The sequence below is a fragment of the Antedon bifida genome, chromosome 1 (genome assembly GCF_963402885.1).
Source record: "Antedon bifida chromosome 1, ecAntBifi1.1, whole genome shotgun sequence".
Taxonomy (NCBI): domain Eukaryota; kingdom Metazoa; phylum Echinodermata; class Crinoidea; order Comatulida; family Antedonidae; genus Antedon; species Antedon bifida.
The window spans coordinates 28,853,050-28,879,069 of record NC_136226.1 but is presented as its reverse complement, the minus strand read 5'-3'; the positions used below and the strand labels follow the sequence as shown (position 1 = coordinate 28,879,069).

The window sequence follows — 26,020 nt, the reverse complement described above, 5'->3', positions numbered from 1 at the left end:
AGAAGATACTGTACCACTCGCTTACAACAACAAAACACTCATTTATGAAGCAATACTTCAGACGTCATTGTAAAAACAATACCTTTGTGGATAAGAACAGCTTGAAAACCACTTAATCTCTGGTTTAAGTAAAATATATAAGCAAAATAAAATATAAGATGTGTTTCAATCTTAATAAAAATAAATAAAAACTATTTTAAGTGTAAAATATAATGAAAAACATTTTTTAACAAATTAAATGCAAAAAAAAAAAATTTCCTCATAAAACGTTCAGTTTTAAATTGATACATAAGTTCTTTTTTTTTTCTTTTATTTATCCAAAAATAAAGTATAAACATTGTAAACATAAATAAAAAGGGCTAAAAAATAATCATAACTAGTCAAGTTAAAAAACAAAAAGTAAAATCAATAAGAGAAATGACCTTTCTAAACTTAATACTGTATACATAAAACATTTTTTTTTAACTTTCTCTCAAATATATAATTCTCTTTGATTGATAGATTAGGTTATTTTTCAAGGAAAGCCTTGGATCCGCTAGAGTTTAAAATGTTGTCAGGACTTATTATATACATATATACAAAATTTCCACTATTATACAAGTTTAAAAGGTCCCTCTGATAGCATTATCTGCTTTCCTGCTACACATTTAAGTACATTAAAAAGGAACTATTCACTTTGGCTAATTCCAAAAACTAGTAAATCATTTAAAAAAGCCTGCACCTAGAGCGATTTAACGATCAACTTGTCACATTTTGTAAAGGCGTTAGTCTTTTTAAATGCATTTCAAATCCTGGTGTTTGTATACTCTCTCAATCACACATTATACAGGACACTATTCATAGTGTATAATCCACTATAAGTCCTTGTTATCTTTTTACAGTACATCTATAATGTTTTTATGATTCTACACCTACCTATCTCACGTCATGTTTTGAACCTTTGTTCCTCTTACGTTCATAAACAAAAACTAAATCGTAATAAGCACCATTAAATCATAATAAGCACCATTAAATCGTCTTACACTCAGGTAATTTGCTACCTTTTTCCAAAATGAATTCCTCCAAAATTTCAATAGCCAAAAATAATAACATTTATTATAATTTCTCATTCATTTTTGTAGTATTGCTGGAGATTTTTAAATGTTTTCAATCAATCATAAAATATTTCTCAAATGTCATTCTAGCTGCAACGTCTAATCTTTAACGTCAACTAATTAACAAACTTCAAACTGTGTTTGTTGATGAAAGTTGATGATACAACCATCAATTCTTATTAGAATTTCGTCAGAGTTAATACAGTGTGTAGAACTAACGAGGCATTGACATAGTTGCAATTACATTGCTTGATTAAATTATAATTTTATGACATTGTGCATTAGATAAATCTGTTAATATAGAAGTAAACCATATCCCCATTACCTTAGTCCGTCCTGTTTGTATGTACAGCTGAGAAATCAACTTTCTGATCTCGAAAGTGGTGTTTGACCGTGTGCAATCATCTGCGACGTCATCGTTAATCAACGAATGCAGATCCTTCCAATGCTTTTCCAAATCCTACAAAATGAGTTGGAGATTTAGTGCATCGTTGTCTTGACAATTCATATCTGAAAAGCATTGTAGTTAGAGTGCTGGAGACTTAAAATAATATTTGGAATTAAACTTTGAAAATAACCTTTAGTCAAATTTATGAGAAAATAAGTAAAAATAATGACACAATGTTGTTTGAACGATGTGGAATAAACATGTTTGTGGTATACACTATGTGTTTATAGTCACAGCCACAAAAAGAGAGAAAATACTGACCGACATTTGGGGGGTATAATGAAAAAGAAAATGAACATATATGCTCTGTTAGGGTAGGATATGGTAGAAGTTTATATGACTTATGAATGATTTTAGTCTTGTGAGCATTTATGTATGTTTCTGTTATCCAAAAATACTACAGTAAAATAATAATGAAAATATATATAATATAGAATATAAATTATTTTCTATCTTAAATTAAAACAACATTATTTTGAATTACATGTTTAAATTTAATACATGTTACAATAAAGAATGCAGCTATTTAAAGCTTGAGAATAAGATAATTTGAAACCAAATACATTTTTTCCGAGAACACAAATTATTTCTTAAGACTGGATCAGACAATTTTTTATTGAAATCTCGACCCAAATAATCTTGCCAAATGGTTTGTTGTGTGTTATCTTGTATCAATGTGACCCACTTTATTAAACGTAGTCTTTGCTGGTGTTGTTGTTGATACTGGTGATTTATTATTTATTATACTGCCCTCTTTAGTTCATACTAATTTGTGTTGACATACTTGCGTTATTCAACCAAGCGACCAGAGACGAGGACACACAGAAACATTTATTGTTTTATTCATACCTACTGTAAGTGTATTCTTGTCATTTGATTGGTTGATTTTGTATCATGTGCTGTGCATTATTTGTTAAAGATCAAATGTAACTTTTTGTCTTTGCTCATCATTATTTTAGAATGTCGGTACTATAATGCAGTAAACTTGAAATTTGTTGATGCTCTTGGCTGGTGTATGATGGACATTCAAATACAAACTTTTAGTATGTGCCATCTAAATTTGTCTGATCAGCGGCTAAAATTCAAGAACCGCCTTATGCAAGATGGAAGCAGCGAATTCATTGAATAAAATCTAAAAATAATACATTTTCATTAAAACCCTGATTGTTTTATTCTTCACTTTCAACTCATAAGCATCATTTCATTCATTATTTTTATATTATTATTCAGGCTTTCCAACTCACAAGCTAGAGCTGCATTTGTTTCTATTCCCCTTTATTTTGTTAGCAAATTCTTTATTATTAGAGAGTGTGCTTCTCCTGATGCATATAGGATATATGCATCTAAAAATAGAACACATTCATACAAGATTTATAATGCATTGGGATTTTAGTACCAATACATGATAGCTTTAACTGAACAATTATTCACAATAAAACAAAGGCTGAAAATCCAACCAATATCATAGATAGTCGCTCATCGTGGATTTGCAGGTGTCTGCTATTGAGAAAATGCTTGTGGTGTTGCATTGTGGACTCCATCTTGTATGCATCCGCTTGATGATGATTAATTTATAATTTAAGACTGATTATAAAATGTTAATTAAAATATCACTGAGAATTAAATAGTTATCCTAAAGGATTATCTATAACTACCTGTCTCTGATCAGAGTCTGCAAGATCAAATGGAACTTTTTGTCTTTGCTTCGGTGGTAGTTGATGCAGAACCTAGAAAGACAGAATAACGTTAAAAATTACAACTATTTTAAAAATAGTATTCAAAATGTAGGTAAATGTAGCATTATTCCCTGAGATCATCAAAAAGTGTTCAATTTGTGGATTTGCATTGTTCAGTGGCTTCCCCAACAACTTAAACGTTCTTTTTGAAATTGGACACTAAACTACCTTTTGTTTCGTAGTGAAGAGGTGTTGGTCATGTGTATATGAATATGTGGTGGTGGCAAATTAATCATAATTTAAACACTAAACTTTTACAATATCATTCCTGCAAGTATTGCCTGCTTGGGGACACTACGTACTGTATAAGTGCTGTTAAATAATATGGCACAACTGAATAAATGCGTTGCATTGGTATGTAAATACATTTATGAGCTTCTTATGGTGTGTTTTATTCGTATGCTGAAAGGAATATAGCTATAAGGTTAATGACCATGCTGGCTGGTCATTTGACAAGAGCTGAGTGACTAGAACATGATTGAATGTTTAAAGGGAAAGTAGTCAGGTTTCAGGTAGTGCATGAATTATTTCTATTGTTTAGAATATAAGATAATGTAACAAAAAATAAGAATTTGCAACCATATTGATATGATGATACTTCACCCAAGTAGTAAATAAAATCAATCAAGTGGTATAGAATTAATTAATGGAAATTTCACCAAAATGTAAGAATTTTCATAAAATGTATACTTCAATTTTGGCATAGTGTATTTACAATTAATTTTCTTTATCTTCTTTTTTTTTTCTAATTAAAAAATTAATCGAATGCATACTATTTGGATATTGGATATATTACACATTTTACAGGCTTAACAATTATAAGTCATCATGGTTCCGCTTGTACAGAGAAATCGTTTTGAATTAAAAAAAAAAAAAAATGTTACTTTTTCTTAATATTGTATAACATCACTTTGTGGCACTAAAGTCACAATTGATATACTGTAATTAAGAATAGCAGTCTCAACCTGAAGGTAAACCCTTTAAGTGTTGTACATCATTGATTAAGAAATGAATACTGAGACTGACACCGAAATTAAACAAGTCATAAACAGATAGTAACAAAGTTTACAAATAGTGGCAAGTCCATCTAAACTTGTAATGACCAAACATAAATTTACTGGTCATTAAGTAGTAGCTCAATTATTTATAATTAATGAGTTTCTGCTGCAGAGACATGAACCCGTTAATTTGTGACAATAAAATAGCTATATTCTCTAGCCAGCAGAAGCAGGTCTAAATTAACAACGGTTACTTCTTGAAATACTCTTTTTTGTTTCTCTTTTGTGGCATGAACCACAACTTTTATTCTTTCATATCATAATTAAATACATTACAAATAATCAGTAATATTGTCTTTTAGCTAAACATCTTCATATGTTATTTCTTTAATCATATTGTTTTCCTTCTTTTTTCATTAATTTCTTATATTTTTCTTTGTATTATTCTGCTCAAAAACAATCAGTAATCTTTGTAAATTAGTTTTTCACATTTTTTTTCCAATATTATCCTCCTGTTTTCATAGTTTTCTTATTTTGTTCTTCGTAATTCATAATTACACTCTTCAACTATAAGATGGCTCAAGGCATAAACATAACATATCGATATATTTATATTTTTTTTTCATTTTTTCTCAAAATGTTCAGAATGCATCTATAATTTAATACCAAATATAGGAGATTAAACATCCAAACATTTGTTTTTACTATTTTTGTAAGACCACTAGTGAAAAGATTTTGTTCTTTATGGTATTGCTTGGTATTGTAAATTTCTGAAAATGTGTGACATTAGAGAGTGGCGATTGATTAAATGCCATATATTCACATTGTTAGTTGTCATTTGTTATTTGAATTATTTAAATGATTAAAAAAGTATTCTTTCAAGACAAAAAAAAAACATTAATATATTACTAAAAAACTGGAATGAACCATGTCCCTGTTAAAAAGTAGGTTTGTGTTTGAAAAAAACATGCTACTTGCAATGAATAAAAAAAACACACAATGGTTACTTAAATTTACCGACAATTGTTAATTAAAAGAAAAACAGTAAACGCGGCCGGCATTTCAAATGTTTCATGTCGATCATAAATCAAATTTGTGACAATTTTCCCTCAGGACATATTAAATCATACCTAAGTGATACCTGTATAGGTAAATCATCCACAAGACAAAGTAATAAATAAATAACCTCATAAAACATCTATGATGAAGGTAAAGTTATGAGAGTGCTAATTAATGTATCATCTTAAACAATTCTCCTGATAGCACAACAAGACACTCTACATTTTATCTTATTTACACTGCGTTAAGATGAAAGCATATCATCAGAAAATGTAAACCTATATATCAATACAAAAGTGTATTTGTAATTTTATTTTTTAAGAGGTGATCTCAGCGGATTTACCATGATTCACTTATTATTATGCAAAAAAATAAGGTCATGTTACAGCGCTATAAAAACTCTCGATATCATTTCAGCGCCTCAGAATGCTATTAAGTTTAAAATCTATATTTAGGAAAAATCACTGTAACAACTATCTTGGGATTCACAGTTTTACAGTGAATATTTTTGTATTTCCTTTGGGTATCATTTTATGAATTAATAAACATTAAACATTTAAAAATATCATTTTGGGTGTGCTAAATACAGGTTTGTGTACAATTTATAAATAATTAAATACTGCAAACATTTGACCAATCTCTCACAGACTACTGTAGTAGTAACAATGTAGAGTGTACTAAAACGTAATTTACAGTATGTCTAGCGCTCCACAGTAAACAATGCAGACCACAAATTAGTGCTTCCTTGTAGGTAGTTGTGTATCATTGGAAATGAAACAGAAAGAGGCATAAATAAAAATAGTGATCTTTCGGAAGAGTAGGGGGGTTCTGGTCAGTCCCTTTCATAGACAGATGAATGAATGCTTGATGGCAGCCTGACAAGAAATGAATACATTCCAAAAGATGGTACTTTAAACAAAATAAAAATAGATATTGAACAATTTTAATTTAATAACAATCAGAAATGAAAAATTATTACTAACAAACTAATGTACAAAACCACAAAAACAAAATCCAACCATTAATTCAATACCGTGTAATGTGCCCGTAATGTGTAAAGATGTATTTATATTTTGCTTATCAGATGGAAGGTTAAATACCCGAGCGCTAAAATGAGAAAATCAGTTGTGAAGTTAAGCCACAACTAATTTCAGTACAGGTTTTCTTTTTATCTTAATTTGTTTTCAAAGAGAATTCTTAACATATGCATGCTCTTTCGCAAATAGTGTAAACATTTTAGCATCGGAATAAAGGCAAAACGTAAAAGCTATAAATTTTCACTGGCTTACAAGTGTTTACAGCCGGCTAATCGTAAAGTGGTCGTAGAAAACAGATTTCTAACAATGACACTTCAGGGGACCATACGCTGCATCTCAATTACGTCTTTTGAAAAGAATCTCATTTGTAATAGTTAAATTTGTCTACTTTTAACAAGAATTGAAGACCAATTTAGAAACTTTAGAATGTTGAAAAAGGAAAGAATTTTAAAAATACTTTTTTCAGATATAATATTACATATTTAAAGTTATGTTTGGACTAGATGAGTCCAATACAGCTCATCTCCTCTAAGTAGTACCATGTCAGTCCACATTGGGTAATAACTGAACTTCAATTGAATTGGCAAAACTTATTCTTATTTTTGGTGTTACTGTACATTGTATATTCAAGGTATATTTATTCAATCAAAGAAATCATACAGCCAAATGCAGAAATAAGTACGATTTTATAGACATAAAAACTTTAAAATACATGTAACATCTAGAAAAAACATTAAAAGCTTAAAAAATTTTGTATTCAATGCCTGAAAAGATTTATCATGTATAATGTATTAAATCATTACATCATCAATCCCTTTAGCAAAACCAAACAAATCAATATCAATGGTATTTTTGTATTTTTACATTTGTGAGATATATTTATTTACAGTAACCAACAAAAAAATGAAAATGTTTATTCCATCTTCTAATTATTAATTGGAAAAGAAAACCAATGAAAAGATTAATTTGTATAAATTTAATTGAAATATTGGAAACCATAGCTGAGTAATAAAATATTGAACTTGTGACCATGGACGTTTTTATCAAAATGTCATTAAGCTCGTTACACACTATTAAAGCCATAAAACGCATCACACTAAACGTGAGAAAAAATTATAAGGAATTGATCAAAACATATCTAAATGTTGCGCACTCATTTTTCACAATTTTGTAAGAAGAATGTGCTCTTGACTTTAATGTGATGTTTATGTGTTTTATGTCAAGAATATCTAGCACATTTTAAAATGTTTTAAATGTTAGTAGATCCTTCTGGTGTAGACGATAATTTAAAATTCTGAAAAGTTGCAAAATTTATATTTCATATTACTTCACAATCCAAAAATATAAAACAGATAGAAAAAACAAAATCTGGTACCAACCTAAACCTTCACTATCAGCATCAATATGCATCGTAAGTATCTGAAACATATGCATAACATTATATTATTCCGAAAGTCTATTTGTTTTCAAGTATAACTTAAGGTTACATTTTTTATAGATAAGATTAAAGAGATCGTGTGTAATGTTAGAATGAACTGGTCACATGCTATGCAAGGTTTGCCAGTAGACAAATAAAAATCTCTCTCGTGATTTTATCCATATGCATATCTGTACTAAAGATTTTGATGTACATCATCATCATCATCATCATCAGCCGTTGTCAGTCCACTGCTGGACGAAAGCCTCAGCATGTTTCTGCCACAGTGCACGATCTCTAGCTGCTCCCTGCCACTGCACTGTACCCCAATACTTGTCTATTTCATCTCGCCATCTCACTCTTTGTCTTCCTCTATTTCTACTCCCATCCATCGGTCTCCATGATGTCATTAGCGAAGTCCATCTATTGTCTCTTCTCCTACTGATATGTCCAGCCCACTTCTACTTACTTAATTTGATAGTTCTTATAATGTCTTGAACAACATAAACAAGGCCATATACATGGCTGCAGTCGCGTGCTCAAGTTAGTGTTTACCGACCGACCGACATAGTGAGCTGTAGAGTCGCATTTGCACGCAACTAAAAACAATGGTGTAGTTTGACTGGATAGAATAAAACAAATCAGCAAAAAGAAAACACTATATTCATTTTGTTTCATGTTCATTATGTACAAATTATGAATAAATAAAGAAAAAAGTGTAACAATTAACAGATTTTTGTTTGACACAGTTTTACATTTAAAAGCATCACATTCAAACATTTCGAGGTCTTCTACTTCATCGAGTCAAACAGAAAAATAGTAAAGGTAATGGTGTGCAAACTTTAACGAGTGTTGCATGATATAAAACCTGATGGTGCATACATTGTACTACTATAGTAGGTGAAAGGCTATTTTAACGACAGATATTGATACATAGCATCAATTTACGATCTAGTCACGTGTGGAGTGTTTTGTATTTAATGTACCATTGCCATAGTCGCCAGTAGCATATCTCTAATACATGCCTGTTTTTGTATGATATATAGTAATATACGTTATTAGTATTACGCATAACTATCATCAGAAAAATTAATTTTAACAGGCCATGTTGCAATGGCAATTATATGATTTAATTATAAAACTCATACATCATAAATGTTGTTGAAGTTCAAACAAAGGTTTATTTGGTTTAATACTGTAAAAGACATTTTAATAATAATCACTAGAACTGCCAATCCAATCTGCTCTACTAGGAATTCTCACTAGAAATACTAAAAAGAAACAACTGGACATTATAGGGTTGGAAGATCTTGCTTAAAGCTCTCTCTACACTAAACTATTTTGAAGAAAATAAAGTGTGATGTGCCCAAATATGGTAGTGATATGCCCAAATATGGTAGTGATATGACATCATGTTCATATTTTTTTGTCAAATAAAGTTTGATAGTGTAGACAGAGCTTAAGATCATGAAGTCATCACAAATCTCATGCAGAAAGGGATATGTATATGTATATGTGTGTGTATATGTATATGTATGTGTATGTATATGTATGTATGTATGTATGTATATATATGTATGCACATAGTAGTCCCAATCTTTTTTTAATTTCCATATTACAAATATGTTTACAAACAAAAACATTTAACGTAACAAAAGAAAAGATAAAACCTAATATAGAACAATGGAATAATAATTAAGAATATTGATGTATAAAAATAAATATACAATAATAGTAATAGTTATTTTTTAAATTCAATTCAACTTTTATTTCAGACAATTGTCCATATGGTATAATACATTACAAAAAAAAAAAAAGATGAAGGAGAAAGGACCAAAACTTTTATCTATTGGTATATAATGCCTCTCCATTTATAGTACATGTTTGAATCATGTTTGTTATATAACATTATTATAACAATAGAGTATAATATGTCCTACATAATATAATAACAATAATGTTCTATTTATATAGCGCAAAATGCAGGGCCCCTCTAAGCGCTGAACTATCAACATATTTTAGCAATGCATGGATCAGTGTGCCCCCTTGAATAAAAAAAATTATAAAATTATTAAGGTATTAAGAAAAGGATGAGTGCATGACCTATGATACAGTAGAGTATAGAAATATTGACCTACAGAACGAGAGTATGTGTAAACCTGTAGCCATGTAGTACAACGTAAGTAAATGATGTAATAGGTACTTTAAAAAACAGTAAATAGACAATCAAGAATGGCATTAACAACATTTTCTTAGCAGGCCGATGGCATATTGTACAACTTGCTTATAATTAACCTTTGGAATGTCTAACCTAATGTTAAATATCCATCAGGCAATTTGGAATGTCTAACTTAATGTTAAATATCTATCGGGCAATTTGTTCGCTAAAGTCATTTGACAAGAGAAATAGCCTGTATTCTAACTTTGCCACTTGTTGCTAAAGCTACTACCAACAAATGATCATAAAAAGATACACAAATACACAATTAGAAATCAAATTTGATTAATTTTTTTAGGAAGTTGACTCTTCATGTTCATAAAACAAAGAAGAACTGAAAATATGAATGAATGTTTACATATTGCCAACAAATATGGAAATTATGCTTCCATGCTCCAAAATAACATTCAGAAAATGTAACTCTACAATAAACTAAAGTATCAGTAAGATACATATGAAATTTCTGTGCAACCGGTAATTTAATACATTTGTGTTTTGATGTTTCTATATCAACCCTTTGCAAAAAAGCCGTATACGAACGTATACGATTTACATACGTTTCGTATATGTTTCGTATAGGAAGTCCATTTCGTATACGAAACGTATACGTCAATTCGGAAGTTCCTGCCCGCATAATAAACATATACGAACCGTATACGATCATTTATAAACAATTTCCTAATTATACGATCCGTATACGATACGAGTACGCGTGTATACAAACTGCATCATATTACAAACCGAAAAGGGACTGTCCCTCTTTTTACAAGACGACGATAGCATATACGTTTACGATGGCAGGAGCATCTTGACTTCAATAATTAGTGTACAATTTGTTTGTTTTTTTTTCAGTCGGTATATGTACATTAAATTCCCTATGATGATTTAGTTCATAGTTTTCGCTAATGAAAAAAATTGGTGCTGTATTTTACAAGACGTTATTTTTCTATCAAGCATAAAAACCCACCCAGGCTGTTCCGTCTTGTTTATCCCCTCTGCTATTTCTTTACCTTTGGTACGTTCCATTAATAAGTGTATCATACAAAATGTGCTGTTATTAATTTTGAAAGTGCTTTAATTAATATTAATGTACTTGGAAATAAATAAATAAATATTAAATTGGACCCGCAGTATATTAAATTTAAAACAAGTAAGTAAAATCCATAAATTACGATGTAATAAAAATGTAGAATACATGTGGCTCCCTATAATATATATGGAATGATCCAAATAAATTCGCCCAAAACGTGCCTGTGTTGTGTGTGCTGCATGCATCTGCATGCATCAAATGGATCAGATATCAGATTTCATTCATTTTCAATCATCATTGTTGTTGTCCAACAGGATTTTTTTTTTGCTACGGGTTTTAACTCGCCATAAAAAAATAAAAAATGGGATGTAGGCCTAGTTACAGTAGGCCAAAGTAGATAGTAAATTCGATGACTTCTAGATAGCTAGGCTATAGGCATATTGTAATTGTATAGATCGAACATGCAGTAACTAGCTACTGCAGCAGCTCTAGTAAACTAAGAGTAACTAGGCCTGGGAAAAATACGCCAAGGAAAAGAGTCTGTGGTACACTCATTGTGAAAATAAGCTTGCTAGCTTTCCCCCATATATTAGATTTGGTTATATTGGTTGTATTATTATAATAACCTACTCTAGCTAGTAGTAAATCAACAACGGTGAAATAAAAATATGATGCATTTATGGATATCATCGTTGCAGAGTTAGGGGGTGCCAACAAAACATTCAACAGCCAAAAATACAAAAAAAAGAAGCTCCGAAGTTTTAAAGCATTTTACTATTTTAGGCATCAGAACTAATTGCTGTAAATTTCCTAGAGTTGTCACTGATGAATACAATTTAACATAACCTACATGTAACTTAAAAAATCCAAATGATAAATTGTACGCGAACGTAGTAAAACCAGGTAAATGTTAAATACTTATTTTACATCTCCCTGGTAAAAAGGTACCCCACGCCCCCATTTTTATGCCTCCATCATTGACAGGCCAAGCGGTATTTAATTATATTTTATTTATTTAATTCGTAAATTTAAAAAAAATCGTTAATATAAATATGTGAACCTTTTTAACTTTTTGTTGTATATGCGCGGGCGCGAGATACTATTTAATAAGATAGGCTTTATTCATATCATATGTGTTGGAGTGGTAAACAACTATGAGCCTAGTTGCGAGGATACCGCCTCGTAACTACGTATTGACGTATAGACGTTTTACTATAATATTGAATATGTGTTACTTAAAAAAGGATGTAATAAATTGTGTACAATATTAGTAGCTAATAGTTTTGTTGTGCCCCCCTCTGTACACACGGCTGCGGGCTGCTGGATATGTGTTTATCATTTTAATGAATGTAGTACGAGTCTAACGCCAAATAAAGATATAGAACACATTTTGAGAATTCAAAGTTTTGATCTTTTTCAAGAATCTGATAAACATGACTCATTTTTTTACCTAATATACAGCATCAGCATGTACAATCTAATTTAATTGTCACACAATTGAATTAACAAAGGACAAGGATTTCAAATAAACTGTTACAAATAAACAATTATGAATGAAATAGTTGGGGTATTGTTGGGTCCATGGGAAATCAACAATGTTTAGTAGACTTATTTAATTTGTTATTTACAGTTGAGGGTGGTTATTTTTTAAAGACATGTTTTATGATTTCTTAATCACCAAGCAGAAATACCGCTGAGATAAATGAAAGCAATTCAATCTGTTCGCTTAACCGGGAAAAAATTGAAATTCGATATAATTGTATTTACTATAACCACTAATTTTGTTTTTTAATTTTTTTCTACGGAAGTGATCAACTTATTCAAAATCCGATTGTATTCATCGTTAGATAATTATTATTATTATTATATAATGTTAATGTACATATCAACACATCCCACTTCTGTTTTGGATCATGGTTTTCCTCTTCGGCATTATTTGCCAAATTATTGTTACTCCATCTCCATGCTATACTACAACACATGTCGCGGAATAATATCGCTTAACATAAACGATGTAATTTGACCACCCAAAGCTCGCACGTGGTGTGACGAATTGAGAAGATTGAACGACGTACCTGATGATATGCATGATTGGCCACCAGAGAGCCGAGTCGACCACGAGTTGCAATTGTAGGCAACCGAGCGACGCTCGGTCGTCGTCGGCGGCTGAACTTACTGACCTCTGCCATATTTTATAAAGGAAAACTGCAAACAACATCGTGAAAATGGCCCCTTGTCTTGTCCTTTCTAGGCCTACCTAGTAGTAGTATACCTGTTTAGCGTATTTTATTGACTTGCGAAAAACGTTGTTTGAATTTTATCGGTAGCCTAGGCTATCTAATAAATAGAAATAAATATGGTCTTATGTCCTAGCTCCTAATACTACAGGCTATACTAATAATAATACTGTACTAGACTAGTGGCTGGTGCTAGCTAGGCCGGAGAGCCAGCCTACGTACGTACGTATTTGTTGTAATGACAATTTAAATGTTTTATTTAGCTCTATTCTACTCATTACTACTATTATAATTTATAAAATGGCCTAGTTTGTTCGTATATGATTCGTATACGTCCCGTATACGATATTCTTATCATGAATAAACAACGTATATGTTACGTATGCTAAACGTATACGACGCCAACTCTTTGTGGAGCAACAGAGTGGAAATAATGTAAACAGTGAAATCGTATACGATCCGTATACGTCGTATACGTTTTCAGCGTATACGGATCGTATACGGCTTTTTTGCAAAGGGTAAGCCTGCAGCTACAGAAAATTAGAGTCTAACATTTGCAAAATGTATTTAATACACTATACTGTATATATATAATACTATCCTACAACCTCATTGACTTTAATGTTAAATGCAAAAATGGCCTAGATTATCACAAAATATTAATAAAAAATTGCTCTTAATATCGGATCTGCATTCACTTACTGGGGGAAAAATGCATGCATTGACTTTTATTGACAGGTTTGCCCTACATTTACATAGTACATGAATGTTGCATAGTACATTAATCTAATTTTGAAAATCTGCAATCAGTCGTAAAAGGCACAATATTTCTAGTTTACAAAAGGGATTTGGTTGCAAGCTATCTTCAGATTTGTTATCATGATGGTAATTTCTATATATAGGAATACTTAACAGAGTAGATAGGTATTACAATAGGTACTTCTATATTTCCCTACGGACAATATTGTTAAGGTCTCTATATAAATAACAATGTATTTATAGAACCTAGTTTTACATAAACTAGCAAATTCACTTAGAAACTCGGAAATGATACACAAAGAAAAGAAAACAAAATCATTTTCATTTGTGCAAACTTCCATCGCATGGTTTGAAAGCGCATAACCCATTTAAGTCAGTTTTCAACCAGGCAGATTTATTCATGATAATTGATATTCACATTTCAAATTCCTTTCTGCCACGAAAATTCAAAGGTAGAAAAATTGTTTTAAATAAAGTGCAACATAAAACTGGTATATAATTGAAAGTCTTACAATTATTCTTTAATTAGAGAGAAACTATTTTTGGTGAGTATATCATTAAAGAACATCACACCTCTTTTTACACATGAAACCTCATTACTGGAACTTGTATCTTTATACCAAGCATGAATTATAAGATCTACACAAGATTGTGTGTGACACAAAAATGGTGTCAACGTATCAATTAATTTTGTAATGCCAAGCACACATCATCTTTCGATTTATGTCACTGGAGAACAAAGTGTTAATACTCTACATGTAGTAAATTATATCCTAATACACTTAATACACCCTGGTAGCATGAATATGTGTTTGCTTAATTAAAGAATTTGCTTAGAAGAAGCTGAGATTAACACCTTTGTGACATGCTAATGTGTCATAGTGATTGAGACTGGACTTGACACTAAATCATTTATTAGCTCTTGTCAAGATATCGAGAATCTGAATGACTTAGCGGTGGCCTTAATATATCGACACGTGATAGCGACACATGTTCGCAAATCTAATGTGACACATCGTGCTACATCGTATCGTCAAAGAATATTGAAGAGATAAATTTTCAGTTTTAATAGTCATCCTAGGATTGGGTAGCAGTTTTCAATCTTTAAAATTGTTTGATATTGGTATCAAGTCATTTTTAATATGACCAACAAATGCATTTAATAAACTATATTACATATTGACTGGTGAATGGCTATGACATAATAATTTGTCATGATAAATTTATTGATTTTGTGTTGACAGCTTATCAAACAGCTCATATAATTCCTTCAAGACAGAATGAAAATTATTACTGAAAACTACGTTAATAATGCTAATGACCACCAAAATAATTATAGAATTCAATCAGTTTTAATGCACAACATGGTAAAAAACGGGTTCCATTGTGATATTTATTGAGACCATTGAGAAGATACTTATTGAGAACATCAAAACATACACACTAGGAAAAACTTACATTTTTTTTCTCTCTTCGGATCAAAATGGTTGACTTGAGTTTGTTATGAAGTTCTTCTAGGTTGGATGCTCCACTAAAAAAAAAAAGAGTAAAATTATAGATTTACTAAGAATATGAATGAAATGAATATTATCAAATAATTTTTGCTTTTTTAAAATATTGAACTTTTCGTAGCTGGATATGTTACTTAATAATTGTATTGTATTTAATTTTTTTTAAATAATTATCCCATCTCCTGCTTCATTCATCCTCCTCCAATACATTGTCAAGTTAGAACATTATTTTGCACATGCTCAGCATCATGTGACTGTTTGACGTGATGCGTAAAAAGTTCTTTATTTACTACGGAAATGTTTTAACAAGACTACTGGTGAAATTAATTTTAGCAAGTTGAGAACTCTGTAAAGCACGAGTTCTTGTCAATAGAAAGCTGTAGGCTACATAACTTTCTGAAACTGTTTTATTTATAGATGACAGAATCTATTTTGTAAAAGCTATAAAAATAGTAGTTAAATGTTGTAAACTTCAAAGTCTATCAGCAAGCTATTATAAACGGACGGTTTTTATTAGTAAGGCCTAACATAAAAATAAAAATTGTGAACCAGTTTAATATTTTATTTTACACAATTAGTTCATGTTTCTAGAATTGGCTCAACATTTCAAATTAAACTCAAAACTGATCCCTGGAATGTAACTTACTTAAATTAAGTTACAATGTTTGAAATCTAACATAAAACTGGTTGAAAGCAAAGCATGTTTGAAAACATGTTGTTATGTATTCAATAATGATAATCTGGTAAAGGTTATTTTTCAAATGAATGTCGCCCTCTTTAGTACAACTACTTTATAAACAATAAAAAATGCACTTAACTTGATTGCTAGAACATTTTAACATTATTCACATTATTTAAAGCACTTTATGTCACCATATTAGATAGGACATCTCTGTATTTGAATGCAATACAAACAACTTTACATTTATTTGTAATTCTATTGTTCATCAGCACTAAAAAAAAATTGCTTATTTTCCAAAAATGTTTCTACCTACTGTTTCCATTCAAAATTTTAAACTTGAAAACAAACTTTTTTTTAGAAATAGTGGCATTGAGTAAATGTGGAATTGTATTGCTCATAAACACTAAAAAAAAAAAAAATCATATTTTCAAAAATGTTTCTACCTACTTCTTCCATTCAAATTTCAAACTTGAAAACAAACTTTTTTTAGAAATAATGACATTGACTAAATGTGGAAACAGTGGATTAATTGAATAACAGATACCTTTAGAACTAATCTATTTTCCTTGACTCCATCTTGTTGATAGAACAATACATATTTCAACTTATATGAAATACTCTACTTTTTTTGTATATGTATATTCCATATCGGTTGAATTTTTAAATATTAAATCAGTGTCACATTGCATTTACAAACAGAGCCCTCTAACAAACATTCAGTCTATAACCAAGAATAGTAAAATCATTAACCATCAGTTCAATATTAGGTGTTTTATAACAAGGTGATTGAGAATGATCTAGATATTTCCTGATTTTAATACAAAGATTTTCATAACAAAGAATACCGGTATATATCTTAAAATCCGTATTCAACAGAGGTTCTTTTATTTTCAATTATTGTAGAGATCGCACCCAATTGATAATAGGTTTTTTTAAAGTACAAAGTAAAAAAATAGAAATAATAGAAATAGAAACTGAGAACAGAGTACATTTGTGAGTAAAATGTCATTAACAAAAAATCAAACATGATCAATGTATACTGTAAGACAAAGCCATCACAATGTTTGAACCTATGATTGAATAAATTCCAAACTGTCCTTAATAACCCTGCATATTAAACACAAACTTTTCTTGATTTAGTATACTGAATAATAGACGTTGACATTCATACAATGTATTTGTACAATTTTTTTTCATCCTGCATTACTTTTTTGGTGTCTTTTATGGGGTTTTCCCACTTTCATTTCTTTAAATAGCTCATGAATATATACATATTTCACAATACTGATTGTACGGTACATCAATAATTTTGTTTCTAAAATTGGTAATGTATAAAAATTCATCATGCATTGCTATATTTTTTGTACAATTTATAATCGGCAGGAATTATAAACTTTACATCAACTCTTAGAATAATTTACACAGTATACATTAAAAGCCTATTTCCAAGGGAATACCAAACTACAAATCAACATAAACATAATTTAAAGTGTAACCAGTTTTATAAACATCAACATGATTATACTACAGGATGAATCCTTGATTTACATCTATGTTTGTGTAAAGGTAAGTTCAAATACACTGTGTTAGGGTAGTAGTTAATTAGAAAAATAAGCACTAACCAATCTTAAAAGCCTTTGTATATATATATAAATCACATTCATAGTTTGAAGAAGCTTCTTTATCATTTTCATTATTACTGTTAGGAAGAAAATAACACAATATTTAAAATACATTTATCACTTATCAATGGATGGCAAACATTCAGAGAGAAATCAAACTTACTAAACACAGGTCAAAGGTTCACAAAACGACGACTAGTGTTCAAGAAAACTTTTACCAATAATTACCATTTATATTGTTATACACACGCATTACAATATCATTATGAACAAGTCAATTTGTTCATATTAGTATTTTGTAAAATTTGTACACAGTTTTTAAGATTTTACAGGAAAACTCTCAGTTAACAGTAATTTTTTTTGGCGGGAAAAGGGGGTGGGGAGAGTTATTGAATTTACATTCGCTGGATACACTGACATGGCCATTTTATATTCACCCCTTCAAATTTTTTTCCTAAAAATCTTGTCAAAATGGAGACAGATAATACTTTGTCTATTCCTATTTTTTAAATCACTAATACTAATGTATTTTTTTATTCTTACATTTTACAGTTTATGTTTATTGAAGTTTCATATATTTCTAAAAGTATTAGTTTTATATATTTTTTTTACATTAAATGATTACCCGTATTTATTGTTTAAGTTATATTTTACGATAATTTCCGATTTGATGTTTTTTTTTACCTTTGTTTACATTTGCATTTCCATTTAACAATAAATCAATGAAGAGTAAAATGTTGTTTTAATAAAAAGTTTGAATAAAATGAATTGCATTTTATAAAAATGATACTTAACCCCCATTTACACTTGCATTTGAATACTGTTAGGCCTACATAGTTTAGTCTAAAAATGCTGAAAAACTACAAACTGTACTACATAACACCACTGCACTACATAACACCACTGCAATACCTAACACCACTGCACTACATAACACCACTGCACCACATAACACCACTGCACTACATAACACCACTGTACCACATAACACCACTGCACTACATAACACCACTGCACTACATAACACCACTGCCACATAACACCACTGCCACATAACACCACTGCCACATAACACCACTGCACTACATAACACCACTGCACTACATAACACCACTGCACTACATAACCCCACTGCACTACATAACACCACTGCAATACATAACACCACTGCACTACCTAACACCACTGCACCACATAACACCACTGCACTATATAACCCCACTGCACCACATAACACCACTGCCACATAACACCACTGCACTACATAACACCACTGCACCACATAACACCACTGCCACATAACACCACTGCACTACATAACACCACTGCACTACATAACACCACTGCACTACATAACACCACTGCACTACATAACACCACTGCCACATAACACCACTTTACTACATAACACCACTTTACTACATAACACCACTGTACTACATAACACCACTGCACCACATAACACCACTGTACTACATAACACCACTGCACTACATAACACCACTGCACTACATAACACCATTGTACTACATAACACCACTGCACTACATAACACCACTGCCACATAACACCACTTTACTACATAACACCACTGTACCACATAACACCACTGTACTACATAACACCACTGCACTACATAACACCACTGCAATACATAACACCACTGCACCACATAACACCACTGCACTACATACCCCACTGCACTACATAACCCTACTGAAACCACAGCCCAACATCCATAAACTAGAGACATTCTACAACTTGTTGAACAGTTAACTGTAACACCGATTTGGTGGATGTGCTAAATTTGGAAGAGGGTTGACTGTAAAGTTATTTTTCATAATTTTTTTTTCATTCAGAATTAAACAAATCATTGATAAAAGAAAAGATTCAGAAATTTGAAGTTATACAGTATAACAAAAGGTTATATTATTACAGAAGCATAACTATCTATTATACAAATTGCATTTGCAGATTTCTTCGTAATCTTCTCTTTCATTAACTTAATTGCTTAGCTTTTTGTTAACACATTTAATACGCTTGCTGCATCTGATAACATTAATAATTAAATACATTATATTATAGTGATATAAAATGATAGAACATCGTTCATATGCATGAAGTTAAAGAGAGTTTGAAAGGCATGTTGTATATTGTATACCGATGGCATAATATAGAAATAAAAGATGAGATGTTCATTATTTCTGATGTTTCAAAAAGATTGATACATGGATGTGAGCTATGTTGGGGGCTTAATTTCCACCCACAACTCACTCTACGAAGTTTCTACATAATCTTCCATGATTAATTACCGTTCTAAATGTTTCTTTCACCTATTTTTGCTTCATACATCCTCATTTTCCTTTTCCCCATACCATTGCTAAGACAGATAATCAAGAGCAGTTTGTTGTAGTTCAAATGAAGTTCACGCCTTCAATATGATCAGAAACACCATAGAGATGTGAACATCATGCTTAGCTTCTTGGGTTTATTTTATCTAAACTCAAGCATATAAAATATTTAAAAAATATACCTTTAATTTTCAAACATATCATTTGATTCTGTTTTCAATTATTAATATAATACATGACTAATAAAATAAGGTGATTCATCCAACTCCTAAATGGCAAAACATAAACTTTAACCATAATGTTTCATAAATGCTGTTTTGAATATACCTACAGTTGATTACAAGATATTGTAGAAAAGAAACGACATAGCATTGAAATGAAAAACGATTTAGAATGGAAGCATTTGATACATATTTTGATTAGATGGGATATGTTACATAGCACAGAGAAGATGAGTTGAACTTATAATAACAATCTATTCAAGAACTTTCTTTAATTACTATAAATGCTCACATTGAGATAAGTATAGCAGATTCCTCATAATTGCATAAATCACCAATTCATACAGTAAATGTATAGTATTAAAATAATATTCTATGATAAATGGTAAGTATTCTGTAACTATATTCAATACATTATTCAATTATTGCATTTTGATTTAATGATGCACATGTCTCTCGTTATCATTTATATCACATTATTTGACTCGTGTTGTAATTAATTAAAGTTAAGGTAACAATAAATCTGCATTGACATTATTATTTCATAAAGTTTATTTATTATGAATGTATTATTTCTGTTTAATGTATCAAGTTTATCTACTCTAATTCGCAGATTCTTTTTACCCCATACCTTTCAATTCTTGGTCTTCCTTCCCCCAACTTATAATTCAATTCTTGGTTCTATAATTCATTAGTTTGATACTAAATGAAACGTGATGGGGTTTGATACTAAATGAAACGTGATGGGGTTTGATACTAAATGAAACGTGATGGGGTTTGAAATATCACGTCATCACAATTAGTGGAAGTTTATTGTACGCAAGTCAAAACAAAAAAGCATAAAATACGTACTTGTGACGTTTCGATCTTTTTCCAAAATACACAGAAGTGAACAAATTCGAACAAAAACACAATATGTGTTCTATTCCATACATTGGTTTATTAAATTCTTTATTTAATAAAAGCTATGCAAAAGGGAAGTATATGAGCCAAGGGCTTTAACGTAGGAGTGGGGACCTGTTGGTTATGGAAATAGCAGATATATTTACAGTACACTAAACATACAGTCACTACAAATGTGATCAAACAATGTGATGCATAATAATGCATGACATAAGGAATATAATTTTTATTTATATGCAAGTCTGCATTCTTCAATTCTGATTATAAGCAAGTAGCGTTACTCCAGCATGTGTATGCCTTGGGCCTTACACCACAGATTAGCGCAAGACTTGTTAGCTACGACATAATCTACTGCTCACATTCTAAAAGGTTGTTTCTTTTTTAATGTCAATTAAAAGATAACTTATTCTATACGAGATTTTTTAAATGTCTTAAATTATTATAGGTCTACAGGTATGGCTTTATTATAAAGAGAAAAAGATATTACAGATGATACTTAGTAAAATCTCCATTTCTTTATAATCATTTCAGCGCTATTATGCCATATGAAATTCATTAATGTTCTTTGTTCTTTGTAATACAGTTAATAAGCCATGGCTTGTTGAAGATTGTACATTAGTGCAGCCAAAATTATAAAGAAGATAAAGGAGATATATAGAAAGATTATGAAAGATTATTTAAAATCCTTATTTCTTTATCCTGATTTTGTGTCCTTTTATATGATACAGAATTAATGGCCTTTGTTCAGATGAAAGTTAATAAAAAGTTCAATAAAAGACAGGAGCTATATAAGAGATTTAAGCATTTCATACCTTTACAGATCATCATATGTTAGGGTTGGATATAATTGCCACATTTGGCAAATGTCAGAGATTATATGTAAATCCACACTAACCATTAAAAACCGTTTTAGATACATGAACTCAGAAATGATAAACCATGATAAATTTCAAATGACATAAACATTTTAATAGAGAAAAACACATATTGAAAAAAAGTGCTATTCTATGAGAGAGAAAAAAACATGATTCTTACATTTTTTTTTCTGTGCAAGACAAATCTAATTTTGTTATTTAAAGCTCTGTCTACACTATCAAACTTTATGTGACAAAAAAAAATGTCCCCATATTACTACCTTATTTAAGCAAATCACTACCATATTTGGGCACATTACACCTTTTTTGTAATAGTTAAATTAATATTGCGGTTGTAATGAAAGAATTATTCATGTTTGTAATGATTTTGCAAAATGTATTGGATTACACAAAAAAAAGGTGCCCATATTACTACCTTATTTAAGAAAATCACTACCATATTTGGGCACATCAAACTTTTTTTGTAATAGTTAAATTAATATTTGCGGTTGTAATGAAAGAATTAATCATGTGTGTAATGATTTTGCAAAATGTATTGGATTGAACCTTTAAAATTGCTAGCATCCAACTGAAGAGTTTTGATTTTAAACATCATTGAAAAACTAATCTGTTTTTTTGTTAAGTTAAACTTGTTTTTTTGTTTTCTAAATTTAAAAAAGAAGTAGCTGTGCTACCACTCAACATAGAAAAACAATAATTGTCAGATAACTCTGATAAATTCTGTTTTACCAAGAAAAATTAAATTTCATTTTTTTGGAAAATCTATAGTAGCCAAAATGACAGAAATAGTAATCCACATAAAAATCCTGCTAGTGGCAAATAATTTTCATTTGAGGAAATATGAACGATATTCAGATGTAAAAACGTAAAATTTTAATGAAAGTTCACGACATAGACCTAGTTACAATTTATATAGAAACATGCAAGTGATGTGGATATCTTGACAGTCAAAATGTTTACGTCTACTACATACCATAAAATTCCTACTCTTGGATAATAACTTGCGCCAAACACGTGCTTCACAAACTTTCTCAATAACTTTTTAGCACTATACATTTTCTAAAACTACAGAAGAACACTGTTCCATGCAAGTACACTTTTCTAAGGATTGCACATCAGTTGTTTTAAATATCAAAAAGCAGTAGTTGTGATTTTTATTTGAGCGCAGAAAGCAAGCACCTGGATTTGCTATGTGCCATTTCGAAGAAATACCAGAACCAACTTGAATAATAAGATATGCTTAAGTTCGAAACGAAACTCAACTCATTTGAAAGTCTAGTTGTAAGAGCATTCATTTCAACTATTTGAACAACTGAACAGAACTGAAAAGAACAGGTGTGCAAGTGCTCATGTCGACATAAACTGATTGTACTTAGTTGAGATAGAAGAAATAGTTTTAATAGCGAGTGCTTTGGTCGACATAAAATTGCTCAAGACTAGTTGAGGTTACTCATACCACACTAACAATGTTATTCAAAGTTATGTTCAATTGAAAGCAACTCAACTGCACTCATATCTTTCATTTGCAGTGGGTTACTTTGAGTTGTGGTCAGTTGCTTCGAACTTCCAAGTTGACCAGTTCAGTTGAGTTCCATGTTGACATAACCCTTTCTTTAGATGACCATTACAATTTTACCTATAAGTGAACTTTATGAAAATGTTTCTCCATATATACTGTAAGTATATAAACAAATTGTTTTTTTAACATCAAGATTAGGGTGGATAAGGCGGGGATTAGAAGGAATGACATTCTGACAAACATGCAAAATGGACACTTGTCAAGAAAAAAGCTTTAAATTGTAAGATTTTTAATCTAGCCTTGGAGTAGTTCAAAGTTATAAAGGCTTTGACTTTGACTATTCTCATTTTATAAATACATGTGATTTGCAAACATACAGAAATGATTTTAATGGTATTTTATGTAAAGTGGTGCAATTTGATGTGTCTGGATCTCACAAACAAGGAGTCTGGATCTCACAAATAAGGAGTCTGGATTTCACAAATAAGGAGTCTGGATCTCACAAATAAGGAGTCTGGATCTCAAAAACAAGGAGTCTGGATCTCAAAAACAACTTGGACTCTGGATCTCACAAACAAGGAGTCTGGATCTCACAAATAAAGGAGTCTGGATCTCACAAACAAGAAGTCACAGATCATCAATGAGATACATTTACATACTCCAAGAATTGAATGAATCCATTTGAAAAATGAACACTGAACCAGGGATACAACTCCCTGACAGAACCTTCTTAAAACAAGTATAACATATTACAATACTCTGTGGCATTTAAAAACGTTACTACAGCAGGCAGAATGAACTTGCAATTTCATAGAAAAGCCTTAGGAGTATATTTAATAGAAAAGACAATTTACTATCCAACATTACTTTTGTCTTGTGTCAAGAAAATCTTTTTTGTTGGAACAATGAAGTTCATATTTTGTATATTCTAAAGAGATCTAATTATTTTTTTCAAAATAATTTTAAGTAAAAAAAACTTTAAAAACATTAAGAATTTTCAAAACTTCTATGTATTATCTACTTGTAGGTAACAAGTTGATACTATTTTCAAACTAGTAAGGTGCATCATGGAATAATGGGGAATACATTGATCGTTGCAAACCAAGAACACCCTGAACCAACAATTTGCCAAAACTTTGTTGAAGGAATCTGGATCAACGCAAATCATTTACTCCCTAGTAATATACCCTTGCTTAAAGCGATACTTGTCAAGTTTCTTAATAATCATTGACACATCAGAATATATTTCATAATTAATACTAAAAATGAGTTGATATGATTTAATGTTGTAAACATTTAAAGATCTTGAACTGGCAAAGACAGAAAGAAGTGTAACAGCTGGCATGAAATGGAGGAAATATAATTTTGTGGGACATCTTCTCAGAAAGAAAAAACTGGAACATTTAATTTTAACAGGGAAGATCAAAGGGAGGAAAGCAAGAGGAAATCAAAGAGCTATGTTTATAGAAAGGATTGCAAAAGAACTTAAACTGAATGTTGAAGAAGTTTTCAGAGTCGCTGAGAACCGAACTATCTGGAAAGCCATAACTGCCAACGTTCTTGAAGGACATGGTACATGAAGAAGAAGATGATTTAATGTTGATGTCAATATGTTTCAAATGGGCTTTTGACCACTCAACTCCTTGTGTGAAAAATTACCAGTGTGTTGGTTACTGTGTCTACATTATTATATTACAAGTACAACATAATTCTATAGTTATAGTACCAGTATGATCAGGGTCATAAAAAAGTATACATGAACTGTACCTGGTTGAATGTACTTTATTTAGAAACTTAAAACAAGCTTTAAAACCTCATAAATGCCGTTCACTGAATGTGTAAGCTATACTTGCTTTACATTATCCTGTTAAGATAATCAATGCAATTGCATTTTTTAATAAAACAAGTTCTAGGTCCTAAAATGACACACTTATCACAATCGTAAATTGCGCATTCGTGGAAGAAATCGAGCGATCTTTAAAAGGCTCAAGTTTACTCAGAGATACTGGCAATGTTAGATACCAAAGTACTTGGATGTAATTGATAATAAATAACAGTAGCGTAATCGAAGATCATTGTCATGGCAACTGAGATGTAAAAGGGCACTTGGAGCAGTAAAATTAGATTTCGGTCATTTATACTAGGTTTATTACATTTGGTGTACAAGGATTCTTGCGTACTTTGAGAAGGGCCTTGATATGCGTGAAGCAATCATCTACACCAGCGTGCAAAGCTAATTTGTGAAATTTACGATCAGAAAGTAAAGAAAGTCTTGTTTTTATTGCCACACCATCTAACATACA

At 30.7% G+C, this 26,020-nt stretch overlaps 1 protein-coding gene across 1 annotated transcript in view; it reads right to left on the bottom strand.

Moving 5' to 3' along the window:
* The window catches only part of LOC144835838 (DNA annealing helicase and endonuclease ZRANB3-like), a 63,350-nt gene that overhangs the window by 11,825 nt on the left and 25,505 nt on the right, over window positions 1-26,020 (bottom strand). Inside the window, exons 6-8 of the mRNA XM_078690952.1 lie at window positions 15,492-15,564; window positions 3,198-3,269; window positions 1,420-1,554 (exon numbers count right to left, since the gene is read on the bottom strand). Of these exons, the coding sequence (XP_078547078.1) occupies window positions 1,420-1,554; window positions 3,198-3,269; window positions 15,492-15,564 (280 nt within the window). The remainder of the gene's footprint in view (window positions 1-1,419; window positions 1,555-3,197; window positions 3,270-15,491; window positions 15,565-26,020) is intronic.